Raw genomic sequence first — 19,221 nt, 5'->3', positions numbered from 1 at the left:
AACAAGGGCTCGCCCACAGCCAGGGCACCCTTCTGCGACAGATGTGGACAAGGGTGACACGGGCCATTTAACAGATCTTGACTTATGTTTGTTAGACGGTGTAAGGAGGCAGGACCGTACGTGATCAATGGCAGAGAAGCGGCCGTACAGAACAGAGTTAACACGAGGAATCTGAGCAGGTACAGAGCCGGGGTCAGTTAACCAGAAGCTGAGGCGGGAAAGAACAGCTCACTCCCCAGGGAGGTATTACTGTATTGCCATCACTTCCTTAACAGGCCACCCCAAGTTCCCCGGGTCCCTGGTGACCTTAGGATGAGGCAGCGCGTTCCCACAGGCGCGTGTGACCCTGCGGAGGACGCGACAAACCCATGCTGCTTCATCAGGGCCTGATGCCTTCCTGCCACTCCCCCAGCGAGAGCCTGGACACTGGGCTCTCACCGCAGCTCTGCACCAGCCCCAGCCTGGGTGGCGCTGAGCTCAGGTCTCTGTCCAGCTCCTGGCTCTGTCAAAGGGGATGGAGATCCGTGCAGCTGTCCTAGGGTCAGGAACGCTCCTTCTCTCTTGGGAAGCATAGGGTCCTGATATTTCACAGAGGTTCAGAGAGCCCTGCTCTATAAACGGACAGGGCAGTTTGCAAAGGCAGCACCCAGGACCCCAGCTGGAAGGAAGCCGCGTGGGACACAAAGTTTCCCAGTAGAACAAAAGTTCCAAACTCAGGGGCCCTGGATCCTTCTAGGCGGCCCCAGGTTTGCATGTGCTGTGGCTGGAGCCAGGGTGGGCGCTGGACTTGGAACCTTTCTCGTTTTATTGCACAGACCTTCCAAGCAGAGATTTTGTAGCCTCATGGGCCTGAAGGAGACACTGGAGGCTCAAGTGAGGTAGGCTCAGCATGGCAGCAACGCTTCAGGCACAAATGCCAGGGACAGAGATATTTCGTCTCTCTCTCAGGGCGCCTTACACTGTGGTAGCTTGAGTGGGCAGAGCCACGCCGGGAGCTCCGAACTACCAACAGCAGGATGCACTTGCCTGCTCTCTGAGAGGCAGCCGCAGCTTTGTGAGCCGACACACAAACTCGAGGACCACACATCCCAGCTTTGTCACTCACTGGCTGTGTGACCGCAGCCAAGTTGTTTACACTGACCCGTGCCTCAGCCTACTCATCCGTAAAATGGGCATAATAATGACGGTGAAGAGATGATGGGTTACTATTCCTGAAGTGCTGGGAAAGGTTGCCTGGCACATGTCAGTGTGTGCTAAATAAAGCAAAATAATCCGGCAAAGGCAGGGGATTTAAAAGATGAGACATTTCCAATAAATGTCACGGAGGCTCATAGGCGTGGATTCTCGCTCACGCTGACTCCTCACCCCACAGGCTGTGTTCCTGAATGGGGCCTGCAGGGAGGGAGTGCACGAAGGGTTAACCCCCAAGTGAGCGGAAAAACAAGTTCCATCTGGTCGCTGGGACAAAGCGACAGCCTGCAGAGCCCCCAGCCCGGGCTCCTGCTCAAAGGACACATTGCTTTTTAAAATTCCAACTTGTGGCTGCCTCGGTCTATAAATCAACCAGCTCTCCACACCCGGAGCTCCGAGCAGGATTCACAAATGGCAGCAAGACATTCGCGTTGCAAGTGCAGGCATTTGAAAGTGGCGTGGCACTCCGGTGCCCAGCCCCCGGCTTCCTGAAGGGCCAGTGGCTGGCGCTTCGCCCTGTGGCCCCCCCTTCAGGGCAAGGATTGCTCTCTAGGTGGCAAAGAGAAGGAAGGGAGACCGAGCAAATGACCAAGGCTCACGCTGGGACCGTGACTTTGTGCAGATGCCCCTGGGAAATGACTGCTTTTGAGATCAGCTGCCCCCCCCATCTTTATCATTGATGTAAAAGGAACCATAAAGTCATTTGCCCTACCTCCCCACACCACAGCTGGGGCCCCACCTTTAGGTTCTAGGCTGGGAGAGGGCAAGGCTGATGAATGTCAGGGAACCGCCGAACACTCCACCCAGGTCTGGGGGAACCTGCAGAGAAGCAGTGGGTTTCCTTTCGGCTCCCCAGCTGACCTGTGCAGGGGGCAGCCAGTGCCCCGGCATCACCGGTGGGACACCAGACCCCTCTGTATCCAGAAGGGGCGCATGAGCCTGAATAAAACCTGGGGCCCTCCTGTGGACCTCTGCTTGAGGCAGGGACCCTCAGTTTTTACCGCCCCCCCACAGGCAGGTGCCCAAGGCTATGCCTGATAAGGCCGAATCTAGCCCTGGTGCCCACAGAGCAGGGAAGTAATTCACAAAAAGTTGGGCAATTCAAAGTTATAGTTTCCACAGCAACCAGCGCTCAGACCATTTGGGTAGCTGAAGCCTTTTCCTCTTAGCATTAACTTCTTTCTCCCCAAATAGCATTTTTCCTGATAATTAAAGTAATACGCAGTCATCGGAGAACACATGGAAATTACAGACAAGTGTAAGAGAGAAAAGAAAACCCACCCTCAGCCCCGCCACTCGAGGTGGTCTGGTGTCCGTGTTTCAGTGTGTTCTCTGTGTGTCTGTGTTTTGGCATGCGTGCCCCAAAAGATACACTATTTAAACATTGAGACTATAGTGAAAGTACTATTATATCACTTGGTTTCTTTACATATTGTGAACCTTTCCAGTCTTATATATTCCTTGAGAACATGACTTTTAATGGCTACATGGTACTTTCTCATGGGGATAGAACATCTTCTACCTAACCAACTTATTGTTGAATGTTTCGCTGGTTATTCTTTTTTCTTTCACTATTTTAAATAACACTAACATGAGCAGCCTTTTACATACATTGGCAGGTATGCCTCTGATAAAGTAGTCAGGTTAGAATACATTCACAGAACTAAAATTACTCTTCAAACACCATGACCGACTATGCTAAGGATTTTAATCCGTGTTATCGGAATTAAAATCCTCTGGAAAGGTTGAAACTATTTGTGCTCCTACTGGTCATGTATACTCTCAAATCAAACAAACAAGAGATCCAAAAAACAAAGTGCAAATTCCGTTGATTGTAAATAAAGTCTATACTGTTTTTTGAATTCCATTCTTTGAGTTACAAACAGAACTGAGTTTCCGCCTGCCCATGTTTTTAATGAGCTTTCTTCTTCCTACCATCACCTCTCAGCATCCTTTGCCCTCTTCCTCCATGGGGTGTTCATCTTTTCCTTATTGATTTATAATTGCTTTTTATGTGTAGAGATAATAGTCCTTTGCCATATTTGTGGCACATATGTTCTCTCAGTTTGTTGTTGGGTTTTTATTCCTTTATGGAATTTTTAAAGTGCAGAAGTTTCAAATGCTGTTGTGAACCACACCCATCCTTCTTTTCCTTCGTGGCTGTGCCCTTTGGTTTTGAAGCCTAGGCAGACCTTCTGCACCTGGACGGCAGGCAGATCAGCGTTTGCTTGTGCGTTGCTTTTCCAGTCATTCGATGGTTTTTTGGTTATTGGATTTATGCTGACTGCTCTGAATGAACCATCGACCTTTCACGTAGGGTGCGTCCCGCATTTGCTTGTCTAAGGGTCCTGAGGCTGGAGCGCACGGGGCCGGGTCAGAGGTCATCGCCCAGGAGGTGCGGGAATTGTCCCTCAGAGCTGCCCCTGCCTTTCAGCAGATCTCAGCCTGGCAGGCACATTTACACAGGGCCCTGGGCTTTTGCTATGAATGGAAGAAATGAACAGGGAGGGGGAAGTAGCCGTTCCAGGATTCCATGCTGAGAAAGGTACACCTCACGTGGCCGTGTTTCCCGTCAGAGCCGGGGGAGGGGGAGGTTGTGGAGTGCCAGGTGTGTGGAGGGCTGGTGAGCGGCTTCCACCTCGGCACGTTAGACAGACGTCAAGGGATTGGATTCCAGTCTGACATTAACATTTTTTCAATTTGTACGATGAAGAACTACAGGCAGTTTTGCTGGCATTGTAGATTGCCAAATACCAGTTTTTCGTGCAGACGCACTGGGGGAAGAGGAAATCTGGGACTTTAGTGCCCCAGAGATGTGCATCTTCTCTCCAGTCCAACCTTCCCAAGGGGCCCCAAGAGTTGCTAGGTACCAGGTGGGATGGTGGGACCCTGAGCAGAAGGTGGGTGCCTCTGGCCACCCTCGGGGAAGTCACTGTCACAGACTGACCCCTCTGTCCAGCCTCAGGAGATTACTGCCTTCCATCATCCTTATTTCAATCCAGGCCCCAGAACTTTTTGCCCGGGCTGCTTGCCCAGTTTCCAAAGTCAGCTCTGCATGTACTAACAAGGCAAGGGGTTTGTTCATCTATCTTTTAGGTTGACTGACCGTCTGCTATCCGCATAGCCCCGTGTCCAGCCTTGTGCATCTATTCCTTTTCAACCAGGGATGAAATATTTCCCTTCTAGTTCCTCCTCTCCATTATCTATTTTTAAAATCCCTAAAAAAAAAAAAAAAACCCACTCTACAACATGCTATCTTGAATCTCACGTCCTCTAGTCATTGCTTTGCCCTGGCTGTCATGTTATAGGCCGCACTGGTCGCCTGGGCTTTGGAGAAGAGTGCCACCACCATTACCCCAACCACCATCGTCACCACCATATCCAGAGACATCCATCACCACCCCCTCCACCATCACCACCACCATCACCACCATCATTTTCTGAACGTTTCTTTTTTCAGCACTGGCTGGCTTTACATGTATAATCTTCCGTAATCTTAATCTTGTCATCTTTATTCAACAAATATGTACTAAGTGGCTACTGTGGGGTAGAGACTGGTCTAGTACTTGGGTGCCTAAACCAGGGACTCCCACCCTCATTGAGGTCACACTGTAGGTGTGGGGTGGAATAGATAAAATGGGCAATCATAGTAAATGAAGAAAGAACATGGAGGCTAGAAGATAACAGATTTGATGGAAATAAGTAGAGAGGATAAGGGGGCTCAGGAGTGCCAGGGCTGGGTGACGGAGGGCCTCCCTGAGAAGACGACCTTTGGCAGAACTCAGGAGGAGGTGCAGAGGTGCACCAGGGGACGTGCGGAGGAAGAGTGACTCTGGCAGAGGGAGCTGCTGGTGCAAGGGCCCTAAAACATGCCTGGTGAAGTCGAGAAACAGCAAGGTTGGCGGGAGGCCTGGTGCCAGGTGGGCAAGGCCAAAAAAGGGTAAGAGTTGGGTCAGAGAGGGGACAGCCAGCTGGGCTTGCGTAGCAGGGGCTTGTGAACCGCCACAAGCCCCTCGAAGAATCCTGAGCAGAGGAGCGGCCTGATCAGACCTGCAGGTCTAAGGGCTCGTTCTGGCTCCTGTGTTGAGAATATGCTGGGCTTTTGGGGCAGACATGGTGGCTGAGCTGGGAGACCAGCTAAAAGGTCATGGTATGGTACTAATCCAGGTAAGGGGGTTGGGGGACCCGGCCAGGGTGTTAACGAGGGATGAGAGGAGAAGTGGTCGGCTTCTGCATGTGTTTTGAGAGCAAGCCAAGAGGGTTTCCTTGGCGTCAGAGCCACTCTGGGAGGGAATGAGCAACTGATGACTCCAGGACCCTCTGTCCACACAGCTGGAAGGTTGGAGCTGCTCCTTGCTGAGGTGGGGAAAGGTGCCAGAAGGACCAGGGCTGGGGGGAGGGTAGAGTCTGGGCACCTGGGATTGGACCCGGTGCCTTGGAGGGGCTACCAGATACCCCAGTGGCCCCATGAGTAGGACATCATGTAGATGACATTTAGAGTCACGCCACTGGATGAAACCACCAAGGGAGGGGGTGTAAATAAAGGTGAGAAGACCAGGCACAGGACCTGGGAGAGCTACTTGTACATGAAGAGGTTGGGAGAGGAGGGGCAGCCAGCAAAGGAGACTGGGAAGGAAGAAGCAGGAAAATCCAGAGAGTGTGGTCCCGAAGCCGGGTGAAGTGATGCCATCGAGGAAGTGGAAGTAACCGAGGGGTCAAATGCTACAGGCGGGTCAGAAAAGACGAGAATTGAGAACTGCCACTGGCTCTGCCCGGAAGTACACATCATACCCATTTGAAGACGAGGAAGAGGAATCCTGGGGAGAAGCAACTTGCTCTAGGACACAGATTTATGAGCGTGAGAACTAGGACATAGGGCAAGGCTGTGCAAAGCCAGGGCCCAGCTGCTTCTCCCGCAGCCCCTCAGCCTCTGAACACTCTGTAAGCCAAGGGAGCCAGCGCCGCCCGACTGTCGTGGCTCCTGCACACTCAGGCCTTAGGCAGGGCATCTGCCGGTCAGGGGAGCGGGAATAAGCAGGGAACCACCAGCACAATTCAAAACTCTTTTCAATGGCAGGTGCTACAGGAGGGGCACTTTCAAGGCAAGTGGTCTGCTAATTAGGGGCCTGGAGCCTGAGGGCGTTGTAAGTTCGTGGCTCCTGGTTTAAGGAACACCAGCCCAGGGATATTCATATTTGAATAGAAGAGCATTTTTGCAACCGACTGGCAAAGGGAGTGATGGCACGAGGGACACAGAGGAGTGCACACTGGACCCAAATTAGGGACCTCGGTTTCCCTCAGCCCCGCCACCCTGGGCAGTGCCTTTCCTGCGCCACCAACTCAAGTCGCCAGGGGCAAGATGGCGGTCGCCTATCTCCCCCTGGTGTCAGCTCTTCCAACTGCAGCCCCAGAGACAGCGGTAGGCAACCTAGGCCTTCCCAGCAGCAGGGCCTGCAGAGCCGAGTCAGGGACGGCCTGGTCTTCCTCCCTCCCATCCCAAACCCTCTAGGCCTTGCCCTTCTCTGCCAGGGGCTGGTCTGTACCCACGGGCACCAGCCCTCTGAATTCCGGATGCCGCACAAAGAACTCAGGGGCACTAGAATGCCCCATGACTTACACTGGCTCTACCTCCTGCTAGCGATGCGGAACAAACCGAGGCTCTTCGATCTGTGCACACCCCTGCGTGCCCTGCACCCCCTTCGCCCCCACTGTCCTCCCATCCTTCCCTTTGCTGAATGATTGGCTGTTGCCCGGCTCAACTATAAAGGGAGGTGCCGGAGGAGGGGAACTCCACATCCCACTGCTTCCTGGCCGAGGTGGCCATCAGGAAGCAGCTCAGGCCACTTGGGGGACACTGTAGGTTGCCCTCCACCCTCAGGCGGCAGCACTGTGGAGGGTTAGAGGTGTGAACTCTGCAGCCCTCGTGGACCTGGGTTCGAATGATGATTCTGCCACCCATGAGCTCTGGAACCTTTCTGTGCCTCAGTTTCCTGATCTGGAAGAGGAAGGAAGTCCCGCCCACCGTGCTAGGTAAGGCTCAAGTGCAGCCGTGTTCGTCGACCATTCAGCACAGAGCCTGGCCACGGGGAATGGAGTCAGTCAGTGTGGCCATGGACTAAATACTGGGGGGCATGGGGATGGAGGAGGCGCAGGAAGGAGCACAGTACAGGAGCCGGGGGATCCGAGTCCTAGTCTCGTCACCCCACTTAATGGATTCATGCGTTGGAGCAAACCAATGTCCACAGGGTTGTGAGGGGACTGCGATGAGGTGCGAGGCAACCGGCGGGCAGAGGAGCGTGCTGAGGCGAGCATCTGCCTTCTCCTGCTCACCTTGGCCTCAGATCCCCCCCGCTCCCTGCACGAAAGACCCCTGCCAGGCTCCCCTCTCAGCACTGATGGGAGATAAGGACTGTCCCCATAGGGAAAGTGCTCTGAAAATTGTAAAGCTGGCACTCCGGTTACCGAGAGACAGCTCCCTACCTAGCACCCTGCTTTCTTGCCCGTCCTCCAAGCCTCTGCCCTCAGGGAGCTGATGTTCTGGCTGGAAAGACAGGCGAGGCAGCGAGTGGTGGGCACGCAGAGTGGGCACCAGGGCAGGAATGGTGGACCCTGTCCGCCCCAAAGCCTTGGCAGAAACGTCCAGTGAAGGGAGTGCAATTCCCAGAAGGGAAGCTGAGCTGCAGGACACTGGTCACTCACTGGCTTGGGCAAAGATGGACAGCATGACCAAACCCTTACACAGTGAGGAAGGTGCTGGAACTGGCATCCGGAGGCCCGGACTGTGGTCTAGGCTCTCTGTTAGTGCGAAAAGGCTACATTCTGTGGGGTCACAACAGCGTGACGTTCTGGAAGAGGCGAGAAACTGCGGAGAGACTGAGCAGATCAGAAGTTGCCAGGGCTTAGCGGGAAGGGAGAGAGGAGAAGGCGGAGCCCAGGGGGACTTTAGGGCAGCGAAAACTGCTGTGACCCTGCAGGGGTGGCGTGCGTCATTATACAGACCTCCAAGCCCACAGAGCGTCCTGCACCGAGAGTGAACCCTAACATAAACTGTGGACTCGGGGGGCAACGACGTGTCATGGCAGGCTCCTCAGTTGAATGGGTGTACCATCCCCACCACGGGTGGGAGATGGCAGGGGGGAGTTGTTGGGGGTAGGAGGAATATGGGCATTTCTGTACATGCTGCTTAATTTTGTTGTGGACCTAAAACTGCTCTAAAAATAGTCTATTAAAAATTAGGTAGATATGTAATGTCCTGTGAGCGGCCTAATGTCCTGTTTCCTCATCTGTAAAACAAGAACACCAATACCCACCCGCCCTGCCCACTCCACGGGGCCACAGCGAGGACCAGAAGGGCTCTAAGACAGAACAATGGATGTCTGAGGTTGGGGGGCCCTGGTGGGAGAGAGAGAGTTCCCCTCAAGTCCAGATGCTCTGACAACTGCCCCCAGCTGCTATTCCCCACAGTGGGCCCCACTCTGTCCTTGGGCCCCAGCCCACTAGGAGGGGCCGGACGGCAGCGGCCACCTAGCAGCACCCAGCTGGACCCACCCTCCCCTCCTTCTCCCTTCCCCCTTCTCCCTTCCCCCACAGGCCCGAGCGCTGGAACAAACAATAAGGAACATTATTACTCATTTAAAAATCCTGAAAACCTTTGTCTGAACTCCTCGGGCCACCACCTCCTCTCTCCCGGGAGCTCATGCAACACACCCCGCAGCCTTTGAAATCTGCCTGTTTGTCCATCTGCGTGTTTGGCCCCAGCGAAGGCTGGGCGGCTGCTTTAAAACCAGAGAAACCACTCCCAGCAGCCTGCCGTGGACAGGCCCCGACCTTGTGAAGAGCCCCTCCCAGACACTCTCGGGTGACCTTTCCTAAAAGCCAGGGTGCAAACGCACTGAACGCTGCTTGCAGGTCCCATCAGCCCCCTCGGTGGAGCAGCCCACACAGTTTTTTCAAAGAAATGTTATTTGATCTGGAAAACATCTGGAACCCGCTTCCCCAGCACTTGCCTGGAAGCTTTGGGCTGACATCAGAGGCTCAGTTGTGGAGCACACATCCTGTGTGCCTGTGCTTCCCGGGCGGCTGGGCACTGGGGCCGCGGCTTTACTACAAAGTCCCGGAGGGCTGGGCCCAGGTCTGACCAGAGGCCCGTGAGGCCTGAGGGAGCAGAGGGGGAGAGTGAGGGCAGCAAAGGCTGCGGCAGGGCAAAGAGGGCTGGGTTGCAGACCAAGGTCAAGCAGCTTCCAAGGAGGCCCTGGGGGAGCAACACAAGTGCTTCTGAGTCCATTCTGTTCACGTGACCGCAGGGCACACTCACCACTGCAAGGTGCCTGTGGTGGCCAGGGCTTGGTCTGATTGTGTCCCTGGCTCCTGGAACAGTGTCCAGCAGAGAGCCAGAGAGGAGGGCTCTGCCAGGACCCGCCCCAACGAGCAGATGCATGGATGACCCTGAGTGTGTTCAACATACCGGGCCTGTTTTCTAGCAATCGGGGTGGGAAAGAGCGGGGCACTGGGAGGCAGGAAACCCGACGTCCTGGGCAGGTTCCTCCACTTCCCTGCTTCTGCACGTGTGACCTTGGGCAGCGCGCCTGCTGCCGTTGTGGGGACTGTCCCTGCTCTGCCCAGCTGCCAGTGCTGCTGGAAGGACCCTACAAAATCCTGAATGGGAGGTATCTTTGTAACCTGAAACTCACACTGCCACAGTCAGAAACGGCGCTGAGCATGGCTCCTCTCTCGCCTGCTCCTGTTGTGGGCACTGAAACCCTGAAACAGGTGGCCGTGCAGCTGCGGCTGGGCCGGGGCACAGCTGAGGGAGTTCGGGGGACTCTGGCCAGGGACAAGAGGAAAAAATGTCACGTGCCCATTCTCATCTAAGTGTCCGGTGCTGCCTTTCCAGGTCTGGCTCCACCCGTCACCCCTCCTCTTTGCTGGCCCAAGCCTCTGGGCCACAGACCCGCTCAGGCCTGTCAGAGCCTCCCCCAACCTGAATCTTTCTGTGCCTCCCACGCTTTAGACCACAAGCCAGTCTCCTTTCACAACGACAATGAATGCCACTTATTAATTCCCGTGCTAAGCACTGGGTTACGGTCGAACCTCACTAATTCTTCCCTAAACCACCACTGGTGCATTCATGGACACCACCCCCACCCCCACCCCATCCTGAGCAGGCTCTTCACCCTGTCCTGACTTTACCCACCATCCTGGAGCTCCTGTCTCCATTGCTCAAGAGCGGCGCCAGGCTCTGCCCCGGCCTGGCCGTGCAGGGGCCTCCCTGCTATCTCACCTGACCTCTACGGGCGGGCCACTGCTGACCGAGTCAGAGCCTCACCTCAGGAAGCCCCGCCACCTGAAACATTCTGCCCCCCCACACCGTCCACTGGGTGCTGAGGACCCAAATCCAGGCCTCCAGCAACACCAACGCCGCAGACCCAGGGGTGTGTAGAGACCTGCCTGTCCTGCCTTTTAGGAGGCCACTGAGACACCTGCTTTCTGGGAAGGAGACCCAGGGCCTCACTGAGCCGGACTGGAAAGCCAAGGGACAGCAGGACAGAGCTGCTGTGGTCTTTGTTCCTTTCCTTGAATGCAATGCGCCTTCCCCACTTAACAGCAATTTTTTCACTTCCAAAGGATTCCAGCTGCTTCAATTCAAGGTGAAGAATAAGCCCCAGTCAAGAAGCATCTCAGGCCTTTCAGTTCCACTGGCTTGCAAGGGATGCATTTTAAGATGTTTACCTCTTAATGCTTGTCAGCGTGGAGAGAAGCTTCCTCCTACTCTGCCTTACTCAGCACTCAGCGGCTATTGGCACAGGGATTGCCCCTGTCCTCCTGCATTACTTTGTTTGCACGGGAACCCACCTGACTTCCTGGCCCTCTCCCTGCTTCTGCCCTCCCTCCCACCCCTTGGCCACACCCACCCGGGGAGAGGACAGACTGATGCTGGCCCCGGGTCCACCGGAATCAGCTCCGTTCCTTCAGACGACCAGTACACCCAGCAGCTTCGAAGGCAAAACGCTGGACTCATGTAGCTCATAGCTCACACTCTCAGAGGTGTGCTTCCACCTGCCACTCATTCATTCATTCATCCACTCACCCAGGTGGTCACCCAGTCTGCCAACATGAGGTCTGTGGCGCTGTGAGGGGCTACAGGGTGGTTCAAAGAAACACAGCACGTGGTCTTGTTGCAAACTGGTTGAAGCTACGAGTACACAATACAAAACAGAAGGAAGTAAATTCTGAGTTTGGAGGGTGGGGGCATGATGAAGGCTCAGAGAAAGAAGAGATCAGCTAGGAATGAGGGTAAATCCCAGAGGGAGGAGGCAGTCAAGGAAGGCTTCCTAGAGAAGGAAGCATTTTGGTGGGGGCAGGGTGTCCCCGAGTGCAGGGTCCAAATATAGAGAGTGGCCTGAGCAAAGGTGTAGAGACGGAAGCCCCCTGGCGGGCACAGAGGCACCATCCTGTGCCCACTGCCGCTCTGCCTCCGGGGCCTTGGGGTTTGTGTGTGCATGTGTGTGTGTGTGTGGGGGGGTGCACCCTGTACGTATCCACTGACAGTCGTTGCTTGGGTGGCCTTGCTTTGATCACCTAAGGGGGGCATTGTCCCCACACAGCAAGTCACCAACCTCTTGCCCTTTTCCATCAGGCTCTGGGCCTGGAGGAAATTCTTTTATCCTCTTCTCTGTCACTTAGGCTCTCCGCCCCCACTTTTGAGGGACCCTATTTCTGATGGCACTCATTTCCCCCCAACTTTCTTAGTCACTGTCCCTCTAGAGGCGGGTGTCCCTCTATCCCTGAAGGGAGGCTCCAGCCACTGTCTCATTTCCCACTGTCCCTGGCCTGTCTCCACCTCCCGACACCATCTGCCCTAGGACCACCACTCTTTCCTCCTAGAACAACGTCCCACCAGCAAGCCCTCTCGACTGCGCAAGCACCCGGTGTGTCTCTGACCGTGGTCTGGGACCAAGCCTCTGGAGATGGGCCCGCTGGGTTTAGACTCTGGTTCTACCTCTTCCCAGCCCTGCCTGTGGTCTGGTTACTTCCTTCTGCAGGAACTTCACTTATTTTTCCTACTGAACACCTTTCCCCACCTGATAACTAACAGCTTGCTTCTCCTTTGGGGGAGCCCTTCTCTCTGCCTTTCAGGTCTCATGGATCAGCGGGGCTTCCCAGTCCTCTGGTTCGGGGATGGGCATGTGATCCAGGCGGGACAAGCCTTGGGACTTTTAATGGTTGGAAAGGGTCAGTCTATTCCCACTGGGAAAATGCAAATCTGGCACCAGTGAGGGTGGTCTTTGTCGCCACAAGGAAAGTCTATTTACACACAAAACCAGCACAGAAAAAAAGTAGAGAAAGGGGACAGGTCCCTGGCGGTGTTGTCTGAGCGGCTGGATGTAGCAATTCCTGAAGCCATCCCCGGAGAACCAGTGAATCAGTGAAGTCTTCCTTCTTTCTTGGCTCAAGCTAGTTTGAGTTGTTTTTTGGTCACTTGCCGCTAACAGTCTTGATTAAAGAGGAACTTGTGGATTTGATGAGAGCATTAAACGAGATGACACAGGACTTGTACCCAACATAAAGTAGGTACCACCTGATGAACGGTGGCTTTTGAGAACTCTGAATCTGCCTTCTTTCTCAAAGGTCAAATTTCCATAATGTGTAGTTCTATAGTAGTAGAAATTACTTTTTTTTTCTTTTTACCACTTTGAACAACCTTCCTTAGTGAAATCTCTGCCCACCTTGGCTTTCTGAACCACAGCTATGTCCTTCCTCAATTTCCAGGTTTTCTTCCCCTACCTCAGGGCTGATACAGGACGGGGGACTCCAGGATCTGGAGCGGGTATCTTTTCTGCGTTCTGCGCCCATACCCCAGGACGATCAGAATCAACGGAACCCAATCAAATGCACTTTGTAAACTTACTTCAAACTCGTCCCTCTCAAGCACACCAAGTACTCAGAAAAGTCCACACTGCCATCTAGTGGACATCTGCAGCAATACCATGAGTAACAGATCCCTCTGCTGAGAATCCCTCTTGGGAAAGTCAGTCCTTAAAAGGGCAGTAAAATCATCAGGTCCAACCTCTTCACTCATTAAGTAACAAGCACGAGGATACGTGAATTAACCGTGAGTTGAGAGTCCTGCCCCACGGGGCGGCATTACACTCTCCCCTCAACGACTGGGCTCCTGCCCTGCTTCTTCAGCCCTCCGCCTCCGGTCCCGTGAGTTAGAACCACAGTAGCCTGCATTTCCTCCACTTCTCCCACCTGCCCAAGGTGTGACCCAGGCCAAGGGTGTCTAGGGAGGAGGGCCGACGCGTGTGCGTGAGTGTGCATGCGAGTAAGGCCAGAGCGAGAGGAGACCCAGGGAGCCTCCTTGTTACTTGTATGCTTAGTCCTGCAGAGGAAAGGATCTTTGTCACATTTGCAAACATGATAGCCTGTCAAAGCTTTGTGTTCTCAGCCTCATACATTGTGAGATATATCACAGTTGACCCCCGCCTCCAAGCTGACAGTGGGGAAGAGCCCGCTGTGGCCTCTCCCTGCCACCATGCACAGAGGACACCTTGGTGTGCATGTGGTCACATCCTGATCATGACCCTCCACCCATTCATGGCCTGAGTCTTGGACACACACCAGTCTTTGTTCCTGTGTTGACACTGGCGTCTTCTACTAAAACAAAGCAGAAAGCAAGGTCCCTTTCCCCCCTGTTGCTCTGGGGGCTCATTCTGGGGGCTCAAGAGTCAAGGAAGAAAGAATAGTGACCATGACACTGGACCCACTCCCCCAAGACACGACCTGGACCCCAGAAACAGCAGCCACAGCCCCGCTGCCCAGTTCTACGGGCCTTCCCCAAACCAAGGGAACCTTTTGGACCAGTTCAGTACCACTCATTTCTCAGTAAAAGACATAGTTATTTCCAATTCCTAAAATGCTTCAATCTTCTATTGTAGGCAAGTTTGGTGGAATTTTTTTAGCGCATTTCTTATTGTGATGACCAAGAGTCAAGACACACTGGCCTCTGCTTGTCCAGCTTACAGGACAGAGGCTGCCCTCTCTCTGCAAACTAATTTATCCCCATTGAGAAGGTCATTCTAAAAGCCCAGCCCCTTGCACCTTGAGAAAGAACTCCCCACAACCCCCCTCTCTCCTCCTTTTCTCTGCAGACTCCAAATCATGCCCCAGCTGGTCCCCATTATGACCGAGGGGCCGGCCTTGAGGACTCAGGGATGTGGAGGCAGTGAAAGGCCCAGGCAGAGTGGGCCCTGAGCTCCGATAAGGCACTCCCAGTCTTCAGCCTTCCCACCCACCCAGCATCCTCATAGCAGGCTGTGGAGCTGCTCTGAGGAAGGCACAAGCCTATGACAACAGCCATCTGTTGCCACCAGACCCAGCCCAGATGGCTCTGCATACAGCTCCTAGTCGCTGAGATGAGCAAGCGCAGAGGCAAACTGAGACCCGCCAGCCAGGTCTGCTCACTCACCTCCGAAGCCTCCGGGTACTTGACCAGCGGTGGCGGCCAGCTGGTGATCTTCTCCCTGTAGTTGTCGCAGTTGGGGACTACCTTGCAGCTGATGTTCTCCAGCTCTGTGTAGGAAACTTCAAGGCTGCCCCTATAGAGAGAGGGAGGTGATTGGGCCACATCAGCATCTTAGGGAGCCTGGGGTCTATGAGACTTCAGTTAGCGCTGGTGGGGATGTAAAGTCGAGTGGGACTGAATCCTAGACCTGCCACTAACTAATTGTGTGACCTTTGTGGCCTAAGAGTTACGTGATCTCTTGGTGCCTCCATTTACTCACCTGTAAAATGGGGACACTAGTAGTGTCTACTTAGGAGCTTGGTGCGAGGAGTAAAGGAAGCGATCAAGGCAGAGTGGTCAGGAAGTGTCGCCTATGGTCAGTGTCTACTTCTCGGAAGGAACATATATCCACAGGCAGACTCGGTCAGTGCCTTGAAAGTAGGATTGGGTTTATAAAAACAGCCTTTCCACATTGCTTTTCAGGGGTGTTCTTATTGCATGATGAAAAGTCTGGCCAATCAGCACGGCCTTCGTCACGGGTACAGAGTGTTCTCTGCCCTACACAAAGATCCTCCCAATGTTTGGAAATCCCGTCACTCAAGTAAATCCACTTTAGAGGTTAAGTGTTGTTCGTACCTGGGGCTCTTAACCTGCTACTCACTGAACTTTCAAAACACAAACATCTTTCAGGTGGTACAGCAGTCACTAAGACTGAAGCGGGCATTCATTTATCTACTTTCTCCCCAAGAAGGGTCTGAACAGCGTGAGCGCTTGAGAATACGGCTCCACGCTGCCACCAGGGTGAGCCTGTGTTTGAGACTCAGGGACGTTAGCCAGGCTTTCCCATAGAGTTTTTTTAAAAAAAGAAAGAAAAGGCTTTGTGCCATTTTTTTTTTAACTTGCTCCTTCCTCCTTGACCTTCTTCCATTTTTTTAATCACAAAGACTTGGGGTCTCTGTAGGGTGTGTCAGCTGATGGCCACTGGTGCCGATTCAACACCAGCCAGAATCCCCAACTTGGGTTACGGCAAAAGAGGAAACTTTATTCAATACAAGTGCTTCGATTGTGATACCGCACAGCTGTGGAACGGCCCAGTGGTGTTACAGCTCAGCGATGAAACAGCATGGCTGTGAGGCGACCCTGGATGTGAGGTGGCGTGGCCCCTCTCCAGCCAGACAGCTCTGCTTGGCTCAGGTGACAGACCTTCAGCTCCAGCCACGGGTAACACAGTCTTCAGTGGAAAGGGAGAATGTGCCCTCTGACCTCGAGAGGAGCTGATTTGTATGGAGAGCAGTCCTGCCCTTGCCCTGTCCCTGATTGATCTGTTTCCATGCAAATGAAGACTACAAATCCTCATAATCTGATTGGCCCAAAAAGCATTGTCCTGACCTGTCAGAATGGGGCTGCTCTGATTGATTAGTGAAGATGCTAGTGAGTATATATATAGCTGTGCAGCTCCAACTGGACAGGAAAAGTCTCGGTCCTATTGACTGAAATAGGACTCAGGGACCGCCTTTATGAGGGCCGGCTCAGTGGGCAGACACACAGCGCAGGCCTGCAGTCTGGTGCAGAGGCTTCTCCCTGAAGTGCGGCTTTCAGGCCCGTGTGAGAGGCTCCAGTTTAGCAGCAACTGCTAGGCTTTGTGTATAAATTTTAGCCCAGTTGTCCACCAGGGGCCCTGGTGGGGTACATTCATTCGGGGATGAACAGTCATTTGGTTAAGATGATTCACTGAGAGGGTGTGGGTCCTTGGCCTTTCCAAATGACCAAGCATGGCTGAGCAGCTCCACAGCCCGCCACTGGCCTCCCAGAGCTGCCCAGGGTTCCCTGCTGGGGGTGACACGTGAAGGGGATCCAGTAAAAATGTAATTGGGGGAGTATATCTGGAGGGGGAACTCCCAAAGTCAGAACCTGACAGAAAGGCAAGGACAGCTCCTTGGTGAGGAGCCCCAATTCCCCCCCTGACCCCACCCTTCCAGAGGCTTCTGAGGTTCCTTCTTAGGCAAAGGTGGCCGAAGCCGCAACATTCATCAGACACAAGATGTTCCTCCGGCCAGCACCCCAGCGCCAGGCCCCGGGCTGACTGAGGTGGGACGATTCACCGATGCCACTTGGCTGAACCACTGGCTTGCTGAGCAAACTTGTTTCTTTTAGTTCATCACAAGTTCACAGTCATTGCTTTTGGATGGCATGGTTTTTGTAGCTTCTGAAGAACTTTCTGAGAACAGAAAGTTCTCACTCATCTTCACTTATCTTCACAGCAGCCTTTGAAGGATCCCTTGGTTTGTTTGCAGCACGGCTGCCTGCCACTGCAGCCGGTGAGAGCTGAGGCCGAGAGGGGGCCTCTGCCGGCAGAGAGATGGAGAGTCATCACTGCACCCAGACCTGGGGAAGGCCAAGGGTCAGGGAAGAGGGACAGTGGGGACCAGGGGCCTTCCCCAAGGAACAGATAGGTCTTATGTTTTCGCCAGGCTAGAGTTGCTGAAAGTGCTGAAATAGTGAAGCAAAATCAGCAAGCCGACACTTGGTGAGTGGGCCCAGAGCCACTGAGCGTGCCCTGGCAGGGTGAATGCCAGGGGACCAGGGTCTGAGCCCCCAGCCTCAGACACAGCCATGGGCACACCAGCCTGGTATGGGAAGCCCCGACATGACTCACATAGCAGGACAAGCCGCGGGCCTCTGCCCTGAGGAGCAACTTTCCCAAGGTTTAGATCAGGTCCCAGAGGCCAACCTGACTTGCAAATGGTGCCAGGTTGGTAACAAGCGATTTGGGGGATCACACCAGCCTATAGGAAGAACTGGACAAGCCTGCGATGAACTGAACCGAAAATTAAATCCAGTAAAAGCACACTTTAAAACTTGCATTCATGTGAAAAAAAAAACTCGAAGGTGCCATTTTCCTGCCAGAAGTACCCCTTCCGCTCACGGTGCTTATGTGGAACATGTTCTCAATTCCATCCCAAGGCCCGGGCGGCTCCTGCCCTCCTGATGGGGCTGCGGCACATCGGAGAAAGTGTGGGGAGAGGAGCGGGGACTCTGCTCCAGTCCCAGCTGGGCTGCGATCTGCCATTGCAGTGGAGACAGAGCGGGTCGGGAGGACGGAGATGTCACCTACCAGGCCACCCCAAACAGATCAGGCACACCGCATTCTGTTATTCCATTTCTTACAAGGACGTCCTGAAGCAGCTACCACCATTGTTCTCATCACCCAGAGGAGTGAACTGAGGCCCAGAGAAAGCTAAGGAACTAGCACAGAGTCTCACCATCGGTGAACTGAGGGGGGCAGAGAGACTCGTGCGTGACAGTGTCCAACGCGCCCCCAGTGATCCCTGTCTCTTTGTGTTATCCTCTCCCCTTGCGTATGGCCTGGATTTAGTGACTTGCTTCTAATAAAGAGAATAGGACGGCAGTGATAGGATGTCCTTTCCAAAACCATAAGGGGACCATGGCTTCTGCTTGGAGGCCGGCTTCCACACCTCCCCCTCTCAAAGCTCTGCTCTGGGGGCACCAGCTGCTCTGTTGTAAACAGCTCCATGGAGAGGCCTCGTGGCATGGTGACCGAGGCTGTCACAGCCACATGAGCGAGCTCGGAAGCAGCGCGCCCCACTGGCCCATCCTTCAGGTGAAACTGCAGCCCCAGCTGCCGGCTTCACTGCCCCCTCCTGAGAGACCTGGCCGGAGGGGCCCGCGCGTCCCGCCTGGGCAACAGGGAGGCAACGAATGCGTGCAGCTGCTTCGTGTCCGGGGAAACTTGTTGTATAGCAGCAGAGACGGGCTTCAGCCGGCTTCACAGCTTCCCCAGGCCTCTGTTTGACTCTGGCATGGTGAGAATTGAATTAGAGAAAAAACGCTCTCCAGCTGCCCCTGTGGGAACGGCCCTGCATCCTGGCTGCCTGGAAGCAAGGGTGGAGAAGAGGCTGCTTTCGTAGAGCAGGAGGGGGACCGGTGGGTGCCCCACCCTCCTGCGTGGCTCTCGGTGTGGCAGTGTGGGGCCCCACACTCAGAAGAGGCCTATGGGCCTCTCTCCGAGTGACCCGTCCTGAAGTGGGGGCCGAGGAGGAATTGACAGATGGAGGCGGGTGCCTGGGTCAGGAGAGCTGCGGCACAGACAGCAGCCATAGCATCTGTCTCCAAGCGTCCGAGGGGCTGAGTGGCCACCTGGAAGGGGCGAAACCTGCCTCCCTCTGGGCAATGCCTGGGGCAAGACTGGACAGAGTGAGGTAAAGGGAAAGAAAGGTGGCCCCTGCCTTCACATCAGGACCCACTCTGAAGGGGGCAGCTTCTCAGCCATGAAGAGCGGCCCTCGGGGGCTGTGCCAGGGGCCACTTGCATGGGCAGTAGGGAGAGGGTTGTCGAGGGCGCCCGACAGCTACGGCTCCTCGGATTCTGAGGCTGAGCCAGGGCTCTGACTCAGCGTTTCCGTCAATGTGGTCTGGCTTATCTCAGGAGGGGGTGAGCCATCATTATTCCAGAAGAGCTTTTCTCTGAATGTTTCCTTACTGCTTGTCGCTGTACATCAAATTCCT

At 54.3% G+C, this 19,221-nt stretch overlaps 1 protein-coding gene across 1 annotated transcript in view; it reads right to left on the bottom strand.

The window, feature by feature from the left end:
* PEBP4 (phosphatidylethanolamine binding protein 4) overlaps positions 1–19,221 on the bottom strand; it is a 245,740-nt gene that overhangs the window by 171,283 nt on the left and 55,236 nt on the right. The window contains exon 3 of the mRNA XM_037152670.2: positions 14,660–14,789. Coding sequence (XP_037008565.2) covers positions 14,660–14,789 — 130 coding nt within the window. The remainder of the gene's footprint in view (positions 1–14,659; positions 14,790–19,221) is intronic.

This window comes from Artibeus jamaicensis, unplaced genomic scaffold (assembly GCF_021234435.1).
Source record: "Artibeus jamaicensis isolate MK-2021 breed Jamaican fruit bat unplaced genomic scaffold, CSHL_Jam_final contig_477, whole genome shotgun sequence".
Classification (NCBI taxonomy): domain Eukaryota; kingdom Metazoa; phylum Chordata; class Mammalia; order Chiroptera; family Phyllostomidae; genus Artibeus; species Artibeus jamaicensis.
The sequence above is the reverse complement of the archived record's forward strand: the minus strand, read 5'-3'. Positions and strand labels throughout refer to the sequence as shown.